General features: G+C 45.4%; 1 protein-coding gene across 1 annotated transcript in view; it reads left to right on the forward strand.

The window, feature by feature from the left end:
* GRPR (gastrin releasing peptide receptor) overlaps positions 1-10,421 on the forward strand; it is a 49,664-nt gene extending 39,243 nt beyond the window's left edge. Inside the window, exons 2-3 of the mRNA XM_037821835.1 lie at positions 5,350-5,701; positions 7,309-10,421. Of these exons, the coding sequence (XP_037677763.1) occupies positions 5,350-5,701; positions 7,309-7,698 (742 nt within the window). The 3' untranslated portion in view covers positions 7,699-10,421. The remainder of the gene's footprint in view (positions 1-5,349; positions 5,702-7,308) is intronic.
* The last annotated feature ends 1,030 nt before the right edge of the window (positions 10,422-11,451 follow it).

Genomic DNA, 11,451 nt, shown 5'->3' on the forward strand with positions numbered 1-11,451 from the left:
CATGGTTCATTTAGTGTCCTTCTTCGCCTCAGTTTGTAGAAGGGGCACTTCCCAAATCTGGGTTTGTGGCTTCCTCGCTCAGCGTGGCCAATAAACGTCCATCCCACCGAACCAGGCTGAGGAGGAGGAGAGGGTTTATTTATGCTGGTGGGAGGACAGGAGAAGATTTCCCAAATCAGCCTCCCCGAAGTGATTTTTCAATTGGCTTTGATACTCATCAAGAGATAAAGAGAGATAATCATCTTAGTTAACAGGTAACAGAGGTCTGGAGCATTTCAGTAGTTTATCTTACTTCCTTCAGGATTTACATCCTGTGACACCTGGGAAGGTGCCTCCCAGTCTAGGGAGATAGAGGAAAGGCTTATTCATATCTGGGAGGTTTGGGGCAATAGATTAAAGCTTGTTCAGGTCTGGGTGCAGACTTTACATTTACATACGGCTCCTTTGTGAGGCTAAGAACTCTCATTATAGCCTGCTTCCAGCTTTGAAGGTTACATTTTAAGGTTACTTTACAATTTCCAACTTGCTTATGGTTTTAAGATTATATTTAAAAAGTTACTGTTACAAGTTTTCTCCACTTAGTGTGCATGTGAATCAGATTGGAGGTCTAAATATATTGTTCAGCAATTCCTCCAGGCTTCAGTAGGTAATTATGGACAAATAAGGGCTGAAATGCTGGATCTTTAAAAATAAACAAAGTGCCCGTATTTGAGTAAAAGACATACCTTTCTGTGGGCAAAGGCCTCCAACCCTGAGTATGGGAGCCAAGAATCTCTTTGACACATTAATCTTGTTACAGAGAACGTTTTTGTGACCTTTCCAATGTTTGCATAAGAAAAATGAAGCACAGATGTTTTCAGAAATGGAAAGCAATTGTCTTAAAGCCCCATATTATCATAGGTGTGAATTAATTTGTCAGCCTATGGAGGAATGCTTCTTACTGATCAAGAAAAGTGAATCTGCTCTCTCCTTTGCGAGAAGCTGGAAAAAAGAGACATATTAATTAGCAAGTATTTGCTGAGCCCCAATTTTGAAACAAGTCATACACAGAACAGGGCACCTGGGACATTTTTAGAGTACAGAAAGGAGAAGAGGAGAGCATGTAAACCCCTGCCCTCAGGAGAATGATGAGAAAGTCAGGTAGAAAAGCAGACGCATGGAAAGCTAGCAAGCAAATCAAGATAGTGCATCGCAAGCATAAAATGGGAAGAGTTGAAAATCCTGTCACTGAAGTCAAACAAGTTGGGAGAAAGAACGGGAATTATCGAGGTCTAAGTTTGTCTCCCAAAGCTTCACCAAGATGATACTTAAGCTGGAATCTGGAAGGATGAGCTTCAGATAAATGGGGACTCTGGGACTGGGCCCAAAGGAAGGAGGGAGGCAAGAAAGTAATAGAGGATGTAAGAATGGTCCCTTGAGTCCAGTGAAGAGTTGACAGTACATTCTTCCAGACAGCAGCAGGTGAGATCTGATCTATGCGAAATAAGCCTGGAAGTAAATTTGGTGATAACTTTAAATGGTCATCATGTCTAATGTTTTCGATGAGGCTCTTTTGTTGGCAGTGAACAGAAACCACTCAAACTAAACAGAAACCCTGAGGGAAAAAGGGATGGGAATATTGTGAGATGATCACAGGAGAGCTCTTGGACATTCAACAGTGGTTCGTGAACCAGGAACCAAGGGCCCTCTGTATAATTTAGGGCCATGCCACCCCAACTTCTCAGATGTCTGCCTCATTCTTTCTCTCTCTCTTTCTCAATCCACCTATTCTGTTTATTCGTCTTGCACATGGTTCAACTTGATCCTTTCCTCAGCATCAAAATCTTTCATTTCCAGCATCTATCACTGACCTGCTACATCCTCTCTCTTTTTCAGCGTCAATACTTAAGAAAGAGAGCATCTTTGGTAGCTGGCCAGGCAGTTCATTAGCTGGTTTAGATCAAGTGTCCAGCCGAGACCAACCAGCCATCACTCTTAAACAGGAACAAGCCCGTGGCGTGTCCCAGAATCGGGAGCTCCGGGCAAGGCAGTCTAAATCAGAACAAATAGACTTGCATGTTCCATAGTCTATAGAGCCATCAGACTTCCAGGGAACATTTGGTATCTTCTGGTCTGTTTGTCTCTAGGAAGGGTTTACCCAGAGCTTTCTTTGGTAAGAGCCGTGGTATCTTGAAAGGAGTCAGTACTAAATTGAATGTCAACTCCACCACCTCTTAAATGTCAATTTCCCACTTGTAGAATGGGGATGGTAGTGCCTGCCCAGCCCACTGGGGTTGTCTGGAACATAAATGAGATAATGTAGATGACGTGTGCTTAGCACAGGCAAGAGCTTGGTAAATGGAGTTTCTTTCATTTCTGTGATATGTTATGAATATTTCATAACAGAATTTTATTTGCAAGGTATTTTTAATTGCACAAGTAATATGTGACTATATCTGAATATTTTAAAGCAAATCCCAGTTTCACTGGCCAATATTTTAGTGTGTTATCTTTAGTAGACAAAGTCTTTTTAAACACACATAAATAACATTATCATACCCAAAACGTTAAAAAAAATTCCTCGATATCACTAACACTGCACCTGTGTTTGATGTTCTTCAGCGGTTTCAAAAGTGTATTTTGATGGTTGGTGAGTTTGAATCAAAATCCAAAAGAAGTCCTCACATCCTGTTTGGTCGATATGTCTTCCACATTCTCTCGGCTTTTTCTGGGCCATGTGTCTGTTGAAAAAAGTGGGCCCATTATTCTTGTAGAATTTTCCAATTCAAGATTTGGTTGATTATACCCTCATGACCTTGTTCAACAGATTCTTCTATCCCCGTATTTCCTGAAAACTGGTACATAGAGCTAGAGGTTTAATTAGATTTAGATTTGAATTATTTTTCTCACAAAACTGTAAAAGAAATGGTTTTATCCCCTCTTTTATGTTTAAAAAATTGTGAATTTGAAAGAGCAGCTCAATAGCTCCCATGGCAGTTTGCACCTAGGAGCAGAAGACTCCAAAGAAAGGAGGAGGAAGGCTGTTCCATCTGGTTTCTGACTCACACATGAATGAATCACTTTTACTTGCAAAGTTAATGACACTTAAGACGGCTCTCTGCCAGAAAATACAGCTAGAAGTCATTACCACCCTTTTAGCTCTAATCAATTGACTAGAGAGATATTTAGTCATATACATCTTTGGTTGATGATGTTCACATATCTTTCATTAAAGACATCAATTCCTTGCCTACCTTCTAAGCTAAGAAGAAAATGGTTTGCAATGATGAATGGAGAAGATACCAGAAGAAAACTTCCTCTGAAATTTTTATTTTTATTTTTTTTAATAATTGTTTAGAATGAACAAATACCGATTATAGATGGAAAAATCATCCCAGGTACACTGATGCAGAACTATGGTATTGCTCTGGACTGTTGGGTTTTGGGGGTGCCCAATAAATAACATCCTTGTCTTCCCAGCCTGAGCTTGGAGCAGAGAGATAGCTTTTTAAAAAATCAGACAGCCAGCGAGAAAAGTCACTGCTCTTATGACTGCTAAAGCTGTTTGGAGAATGAGACTTAGGTACCAGCCACAAGGAGCTTGCAGACACCCTCCGATCTCCTGTATATATGTCACATTCCCCTAATTGGAGGCAGTTGGACAACCACAGGCCTCCCTGAGTCCAATGCTTACGTCAGGCTCTTTCCCCCCAACTCACTACTTAATAACCCACTCCCCCTTTCCTGGAGGGAGGAGGAAAGTGAGTGAGGAGGAAGAGGTGACCAAGAATGGTAACCCAGTGGAGGTCTCTTAACCTGGAAACCTGAGGAGCAGAAATAAATATTTCCCTATCACTGAGGTCCCTGATAGAGTATCCTAGGTAGGACCTGGTTTCAGCGCAGTATTTTCAGCAATAAACACCCTACCCTTGTGGTTAGCTGGTCCCAAGTCGTATCACCCTCCACATTGTAGCAGCTCACGCTCCATTGGACAAACGCTTGTGGAGTGTGTGCAAGTCACATTGCTGGGGGATGCCAAGGTAGAAGAGCACATGCTCCTTGCCCACCAGAGACTCATCCTCTAGTTGGTTCGCAGACACAAGCTATGTGTGGAACCCACTGGGAGGCGTTGTGTGGGGAGCTGTGGCAGCCACGGAGACACACTGCTCAGACCCTCCTTCAGGGAAAGGCTCGCTGTGCAGCTGTGGGGCATGTGGCTCGCTGGCAGCTCCTCGGGCTCCACTTCAGCCTGCCAGCTGCAGTGATGGTCTTCTCAGGCCCCCCACTGCCCCACCCAAAGACTGAGCCAGGGAATAGCCAAGGTTACACTCTTCTTGGAGTGTGTGTGTGTGTGTTTGTGTGTGTGTGATGTCCCCAGCTAATACCTAAGCAAGGCAGTGGTACAAGGGTCTGGCTGTTTCCATCCAAAACAGGACTCCTCTGCTGGGCAATCTTCGTCCCCAAGCTTCTCACTGGGTCTCGGTTTGCCAGGACAGGGGTTTCCCAGGATGCCGAGTTTCCAGTGTTAAAATCAGGAACGTTCCAGGCAAACCAGGATGGTTGGTCACCCTAGCTATGGAGACCTTGTCAAATCTGTCACAAGGCTGCCAGCAACCTCAGCCCAATCCTGCTTCCTTCCCTTTTGCTTTCATAGGTATAAGGCCCCAGGAACCCTTTTGCACTCCTGACTCTCTCTCAGTGTCCACTCCCCAGAGCACCCAACCCAAGACAGGAGCACAAACAGCACCCAGACCAGGAAGGGCCGAAATCCCGCAACTGAAGATGAGGCTGGAAGGGAGTAGGAGGGAAAGGGGGAGATGAATTTGACAATTGCAAAAAGGCTCCTGGGTATAATGTTGTCAGTGGGCCATGCGTTCTGCCTCCTTTGAAAAATGAAAGTGGTCGATTTAAAATACCCAGTGACTTAAGATTCCCTGAGCTGTTATTGCATCCTGAAAAATGAAGGCTTTGCCAACAAGAAAAGACCTCCTTGTCTTTGGGTCCTTCTTTGAGTGGCAACATGCTTTGTGAGTAATTTCTATGATTTAAGACAAACGAAAAAAATCTCTGAGAAAGATTCTTAAATCAAGAGAGAATTTGGGCAGAATGTCATTGTTGGAGAAGGAGGAGGCCCCAGTGACACCAGGACTAGGGTGAGCAAGCCAGGCATCTGTAGTGCAGATTTTTAGGAAGGGCTCATTTTCAGGAGGTCCATGCCAGCTCGGCATCAACACTTGCACAGAGCACAGGGACAGTAACTCCTTAAATTTTGCATCCCTGGTGCCTGGTTTGCCTCACCCGAGCCCCAGTCCTGGCCTCCATCATGATATCAGGCAGCTTACGCAGAACGTCCCCTCTTTCCCGCCCCAGGTACAAAGCCATCGTCAGGCCAATGGACATCCAAGCATCTCACGCCCTGATGAAGATCTGCCTCCAAGCCGCCCTGATCTGGGTCATCTCCATGCTGCTGGCCATCCCAGAGGCTGTGTTTTCTGACCTGCACCCCTTCCATGAGGAAAGCACCAACCAGACCTTCGTTAGCTGCGCCCCATACCCACACTCCAATGAGCTGCACCCCAAAATCCACTCCATGGCCTCCTTCCTGGTCTTCTACATCATCCCACTGTCCATCATCTCCGTCTACTACTATTTCATTGCCAGAAATCTCATCCAGAGTGCTTACAATCTGCCCGTGGAAGGGAACATACACGTCAAGAAGCAGGTGGGTGTTAAGGGTTGGTTCCCTCCCTCTTTGGGAATCTGGCCCTTTGCATTTTCGTGTGACCCTGCTGACAAGGACAGCATCTAGGGGGACATGTGGCCCAATACTTCAATTAGAGGAGGTAGGTTATCTGCAGCCAGATGTTAAATGGAAACTCCTAGGTTTCTTTCTCATTTTGTTCTTTTGTTCAAGACCTAAACAGGGAGGGGTTGAGAACCTGAAAGATTTGAAGTGTAGATTTCTTTCTGAGAAATATCTGGGGAAAAACCAAACAAGCAAAGGTTCAGGCTCCTAGGGAAGTGACTTCCTTAAACCCCAATCGTGTTGTTTGGATACCTTGTGGAGACAAAGCAGAGGGGGCAGGAAAATGAGACTGGTTGAAGAAAAAGAAGTAGATGGATTAAGATAGACTCACACTGATTTGGATTCAGATCCAGGCTTTGTAATTTACTTGCTGGCTCTCTCTGGGCCTCAATTCTCTTATCCATAATATAGGGTAACTGCCCCCACACTGGAGGCCGTTGGAGGATTATGAGAGAGAGCATCGGAAAGAGTAGAGTGCCAGGGTGCAGGATGCCCTCTGGACATGTTAGACTCCCTCTCCTACCTCCCATCATCCTTCCTCTGCCCCAATCGTCCCCCATAATTTCATCCCTGAGTGGTAGTGAGAATGGTAGAAAATCAGGGTCTCTGGCTTTCTGCTGTTTGTCAGTTTCCCCTGCCTTCCAGCTCAGATGTAGAAAGACCCCGCCACCCCATTAAAATGAATAGCTTGCTCAGTGGGAGCCTTGCTCTGTAAAGTTCACCCCAATTGTGGGGGGCAAGTGGCCATTCTCAATGAAACCATCTCCCTACAGGAAAGACCTCTCCTTAGTGAACCTCCATTGCACCCCAAGTTCTTTAATGAGAAACATGTTTCCCCTTGTGGTGGCAGAGAGCTGGGAGCAAAAGGGGATGCTCAGCCCGCTTCGTCTGAGCCTCACCCCAGCCCCAGTCCTGGCCTCACGATATCAGGCAGCTTACGCAGAACGTATAGTAAGATAGCGAAGATCTGTCCAGAAATAACTTGAGATTTAAAAATGGAATAATAATAGGGAGTTATCTTGCTTTGGCCATTGGGGAAGAACAAAGCTAGCTGCTTCTTTGAGTATCAGGGGGAATAAGAAATTATTAACTGTGGCGCAAAGAAAGACATGAAGTCTCCTGGCTGATAAACTGCACCTACGTTCTCCTGAGGAAAAAGAGGGCACTTGGTAGAATTTCATTGTGCAATCCATTCAGGCATGTAATCAGCTTTGTTTATCGATCTGTTCTCAGAGGCAGGTTCTGACTGAATTCTACCTCGAGAGTTTCTGCTTCCTGGCTCTTCTGTCTCAGTGTGCCTGACTCTTTCCTTTTTCTCGGTTTCTGTTGCTTTTGTCTTGTCTGCTCCGATTCTCTCTTGTCCTCTCCTATTGGACTCTCTTTCTGTGGCCTTGTGAGCCCATCCCTCTGTTTCCCTAATTCTGTTTCCCTGTCTCTTTCTCTGTCTCAATCCTTGTCTGTCTGCATCCCTTTCACTCTGTCCCTTGGTCCCTCTGTCTCTCTCCACGTGACTCTCTCCATAGATGGAATCCCGGAAACGACTTGCCAAGATAGTGCTGGTGTTCGTGGGCCTCTTTGCCTTCTGCTGGCTCCCCAACCACATCATCTACCTGTACCGCTCCTACCACTACTCCCAGGTGGACACCTCCATGCTCCACTTTGTCACCAGCATCTGCGCCCGCCTCCTGGCCTTCACCAACTCCTGCGTGAACCCCTTTGCCCTCTACCTGCTGAGCAAGAGTTTCAGGAAACAGTTCAACACCCAGCTCCTCTGCTGCTGGCCCGGCCTATTGTCCCGCTCTCCCAGCACGGGCAGAAGCACCACCTGCATGACCTCATTCAAGAACACCAACCCCTCTGTGGCCACCTTCAGCCTCATCAACGGCCACATCTGTCACGAGGGGTATGTCTAGTCTGACCCTCAGCCCCGCCCCCTGGAGACCCCTGGCTTTGCCCTGAGGCTGGTGGGGACCCTTGTGTCTCTTATTGGCCTCTGTACCCACAGAGACCCTCTGGTGTAGGCGAGGGGGTGGGGTGGGCAAATGGATCACTGTTAGGTTTCAAAGGCGCCATCAAGTCTTACATTTTCCTTTTCAACCCGTGAGTGCTTCTCCAGATGTAGGGCAAATTTTCCCTTTTATAGAAAAGGGGACAAATAGGGAATTATTAGTTTAAACGTCAAGTCCAGATTTACAGGCATGGCCTATTAACTCATGGAAACCATATGAACAACCAGATTTATGGAGAAGAGAAATCATATTTTGAATAATCACTTTGTGAAAGACTTCACCTTGCCATTTCTTTAAGCAGAAGCTAGTGCTTTAAAAATATGATAATACATGAACTGAGGAACAAATTTTATTTATACTGCTAACATGAAAAGTCAACTCCATGCAAGAACCCCATGTATGAGGGACCATCCCCTAATTGATACCACTGAAAGCCAGTTGAATGAAAAACAAACCATGGGCGCTGATTTTTTTTTTAAAAAAAAGATGTTACTGAGGACATTGGAGAAACTCTCAGTACATAATTTTAAGATTTAAACACAACTGAACACATAAACACACAGATAAAGGTTGATTTGTGGCTGTGAAGTGATACCACACACTCTGAATTCTAACTCGATGGAGGTAGGTCCATTTTGCTGTTACCAAAGTTTAATCATCCATAGTGTGATTCCACCATGGGAGAGAAATCCTTTTAGGAAAAAAAAAGTGGCCATGCTATCAGTTCATCAACTATTTACAAGTGCATACAGCATAATGTTTATTCTTGGGATACAGGTTTATAACCAGGTGTGTTTATTTAGATTCAATTGTTTTCGTCTGCTACATGGAAGCAGTACCTTCATACATGAGATGGAAGGGATCATATTTGATCAGAAATACAAACGTGCTTATACTTAAGGTTCACTTTGCCTAAAGTGTGTAGGAGGAAATTTTAAACATCCCTTTTTAAAACTTCTGTCTGAATAAGTATGAGAAAGTTCCAGTGTGCTCAACTTTAGGAACTGATTGAAAAACAGCCACACATACATTTTATTTCTACTGCAGAAGAGTATTTAGGAAATGGCCCATGTGCAGAGAAAGACTGGACTGAAATATTTGTCTACGCGAATAAAGTTGGCTCTAAACAGTTCGACTACCTTATTTTCGAAACCCTGAACCAAGTTTTCCTGGACTTGAGGATGGGCCAATTCTGACTGACTGCAAACATGTCAACCCGCCATCTTAGTCTCCTAGGGCCACCGTGACAAATTACCACACACCTGGTGGCTTCAAACACTAGAAATTTATTGTCCCACAGTTCTGGAGGCTAAAAGTCTGAAATGAAGGTGTCAGCAAGGTCATGCTCCGTTTGAAATCGGTAATGGAGAATCCTGCCTTGCCTTTCCTAGCTTCTGGCAGTTGCTGGCAGTCCTTGGAGTCCTTAGCTTGCGGCTGCAGCACTCCAGCCTCTGCCTCCCTCATCACATGGCTTTCTCCCCTCGGGTGTCTGTGCCTCTTCTCCCCTTCTTATGAGGACACCAGTCATAAGGGGGTTATGGGCCCACCAACGTCGGGGTGTCCTCGTCTTAACGAATTCCACGTGCAGCGACCCTATTTCCGAGGGCCTGGGCATCAGAACTTCGACGTATCTTTCTGGGGGACACAAGTTATCCCATATCACCCACTTGTAGCTAAATCCAAATTCTGACAATGTGCCCTAATGTGTATCCCTTACATCCTAAGATAATTTTAGTTCGGGTTCTCTCTCTCCAGGGGAGGTAGAACAGTCAGCTCTCTTTACCACATGGCACACATTAAAAGCTTTTTGCCTTTTGATCTGAGGAAGTGTTTGCTTTAAAGATCATTTCACATTTTAAATGTTTCATGTCATCTTAACCATAATAATTGTACAAATTATAAAATGTCTGCAGGGCTTTGGGAGTTAGGGCCAAGGCAGTTGTAGAGATCCGTGTTCACAGCTGTGTTAGCTGGAGAGCAGCCTCTTCACTTCTTCACTACATGTCCTTATGTACTGTACACATCTGCTTTCCTGCTAGCCCATCATTAACATTGCACAGCTTGAAAAAGAAGACAGATGGTGTCGGTGAAAGTACCAAGGTTTCTAGCCTGATGTCCCAACTCTGTCTCCAGCTGTATGACCTTGGCTATCAATTTCCCCTCTCTGGGCTCACTGTTTTTTTCATCTCGAGCATGAGAGGACAGTGCTAAAGTCCCCTCTACCTCTAAAATTCTCCAAGTCTCTTCATTGTTTCCAATTCTGTCTCTAAAGCATTTATGTAGCCCAGTTGCTTAGGGCTGCCCCACTTCTGCTACTCTTGCCAACAACAGTTCTCTGGAAATCCCTTCCACTGCCCTTCTAGGTGCAGGTGCACGTTAGCAGTAGGAAAGGAGTCTGACCACTCTGCTGCCTCCAGGGCCTCTGTGGAATCATTTGGATGCATGGCGCTCCATTGGCTTGTTATGTTTGGGGATTACAGTTGTAGGAGACCTAAGAAAATGCATTGCTCGGTCCTTTCATTGTACAGAAGGGACTCCTCCTCGTTCACCTTCTTCCACCTCCACGGACCTGTTGACTTCAGCAGGTTTCCCACACACCCTTGGCTTGCTTCAAAACCCTTCATCAAAAATCACCCCATGCCTAGTTAGTTGCTAAGGTGTCCAGCATTCTGGGTACCTTGCATGACTAGTTCAAGCATTTCTGCACTACTTGCTTCCAAACACCTTTTGGAAGCATGAGTAGGACTCGTCTTAAGATCTCCCGCAGTTAACATCACGGTGTTGCCTGTGTCTGGTGTCCTTCCTGGCTTCTGGGCACAGAGTGAGGAGATTGGGGTCTAGGTCCAGCTCTGTGTCCTAGACAAATCCTACTGCTCTTGGAAACCTCTTGAATGAAAGGGTTAGAAAAGGACTTTGCCAGCCTGTGATCTAGGATAGGTACAACTATTTTGTGAACTAACCGATGAGTTGACTCAGACCCTCTTACTGGGCAGGACTTAGCCGGGTCCTTCTCTAGGGGAGTCAAATCCTTGTTCCACTTCAAGAACCTACAGTCATCATGGTGAGAAGGACCCAAGCCACCACATGGTTATCATATCCCCTCTCTGCTAGGGCAGAGTGCAGCAAGGGCTGGAGCTGTGACAGTTTACGCCTGGCTTCCAAAGATAATCACGTTTCACGCTTATGTCTTTGGCAAGGAAAAAAAAATCAATTTTTTGCTCTGGAAAACCATCTGTGTTTATTCAATTGACAGACACTACCTTTCAATCCATCTTAAATTGAGCCTCTCGGAGGCCGGCAGCTCAACAGTGAAAAATTAAGCAATAAACAAAGCAGTCATTCCCACAACGGCTGATGCTGGCAGGGATGGTGCAGCTGTTGCGGGGAGTGATATTTTGTAGCAAGATGATCCTCCCTGCTTGGCGCAAACACTAGAGGAGAGCAGCCCATCCCCTCCCCCTCTTGTTGATTTGATGATTCCCCATAAATGTGGATGGTTAAACCGTGTCCTTCTGGCTGCTCTCCTCCAACTCATTAACAAGCCCTGGTTTTCCTTCTTTGCTGCCTGCACCTCTCTCCCCATTTGGTTTCATCTGGGAGGATGGAGAACCCTTAGGTAAATAAACTGTTTAGAAGCTGCTGCAGATGAACCAAGCT

This window comes from Choloepus didactylus, chromosome X, assembly GCF_015220235.1.
Source record: "Choloepus didactylus isolate mChoDid1 chromosome X, mChoDid1.pri, whole genome shotgun sequence".
In the NCBI taxonomy this organism is placed as follows: Eukaryota; Metazoa; Chordata; class Mammalia; order Pilosa; family Megalonychidae; genus Choloepus; species Choloepus didactylus.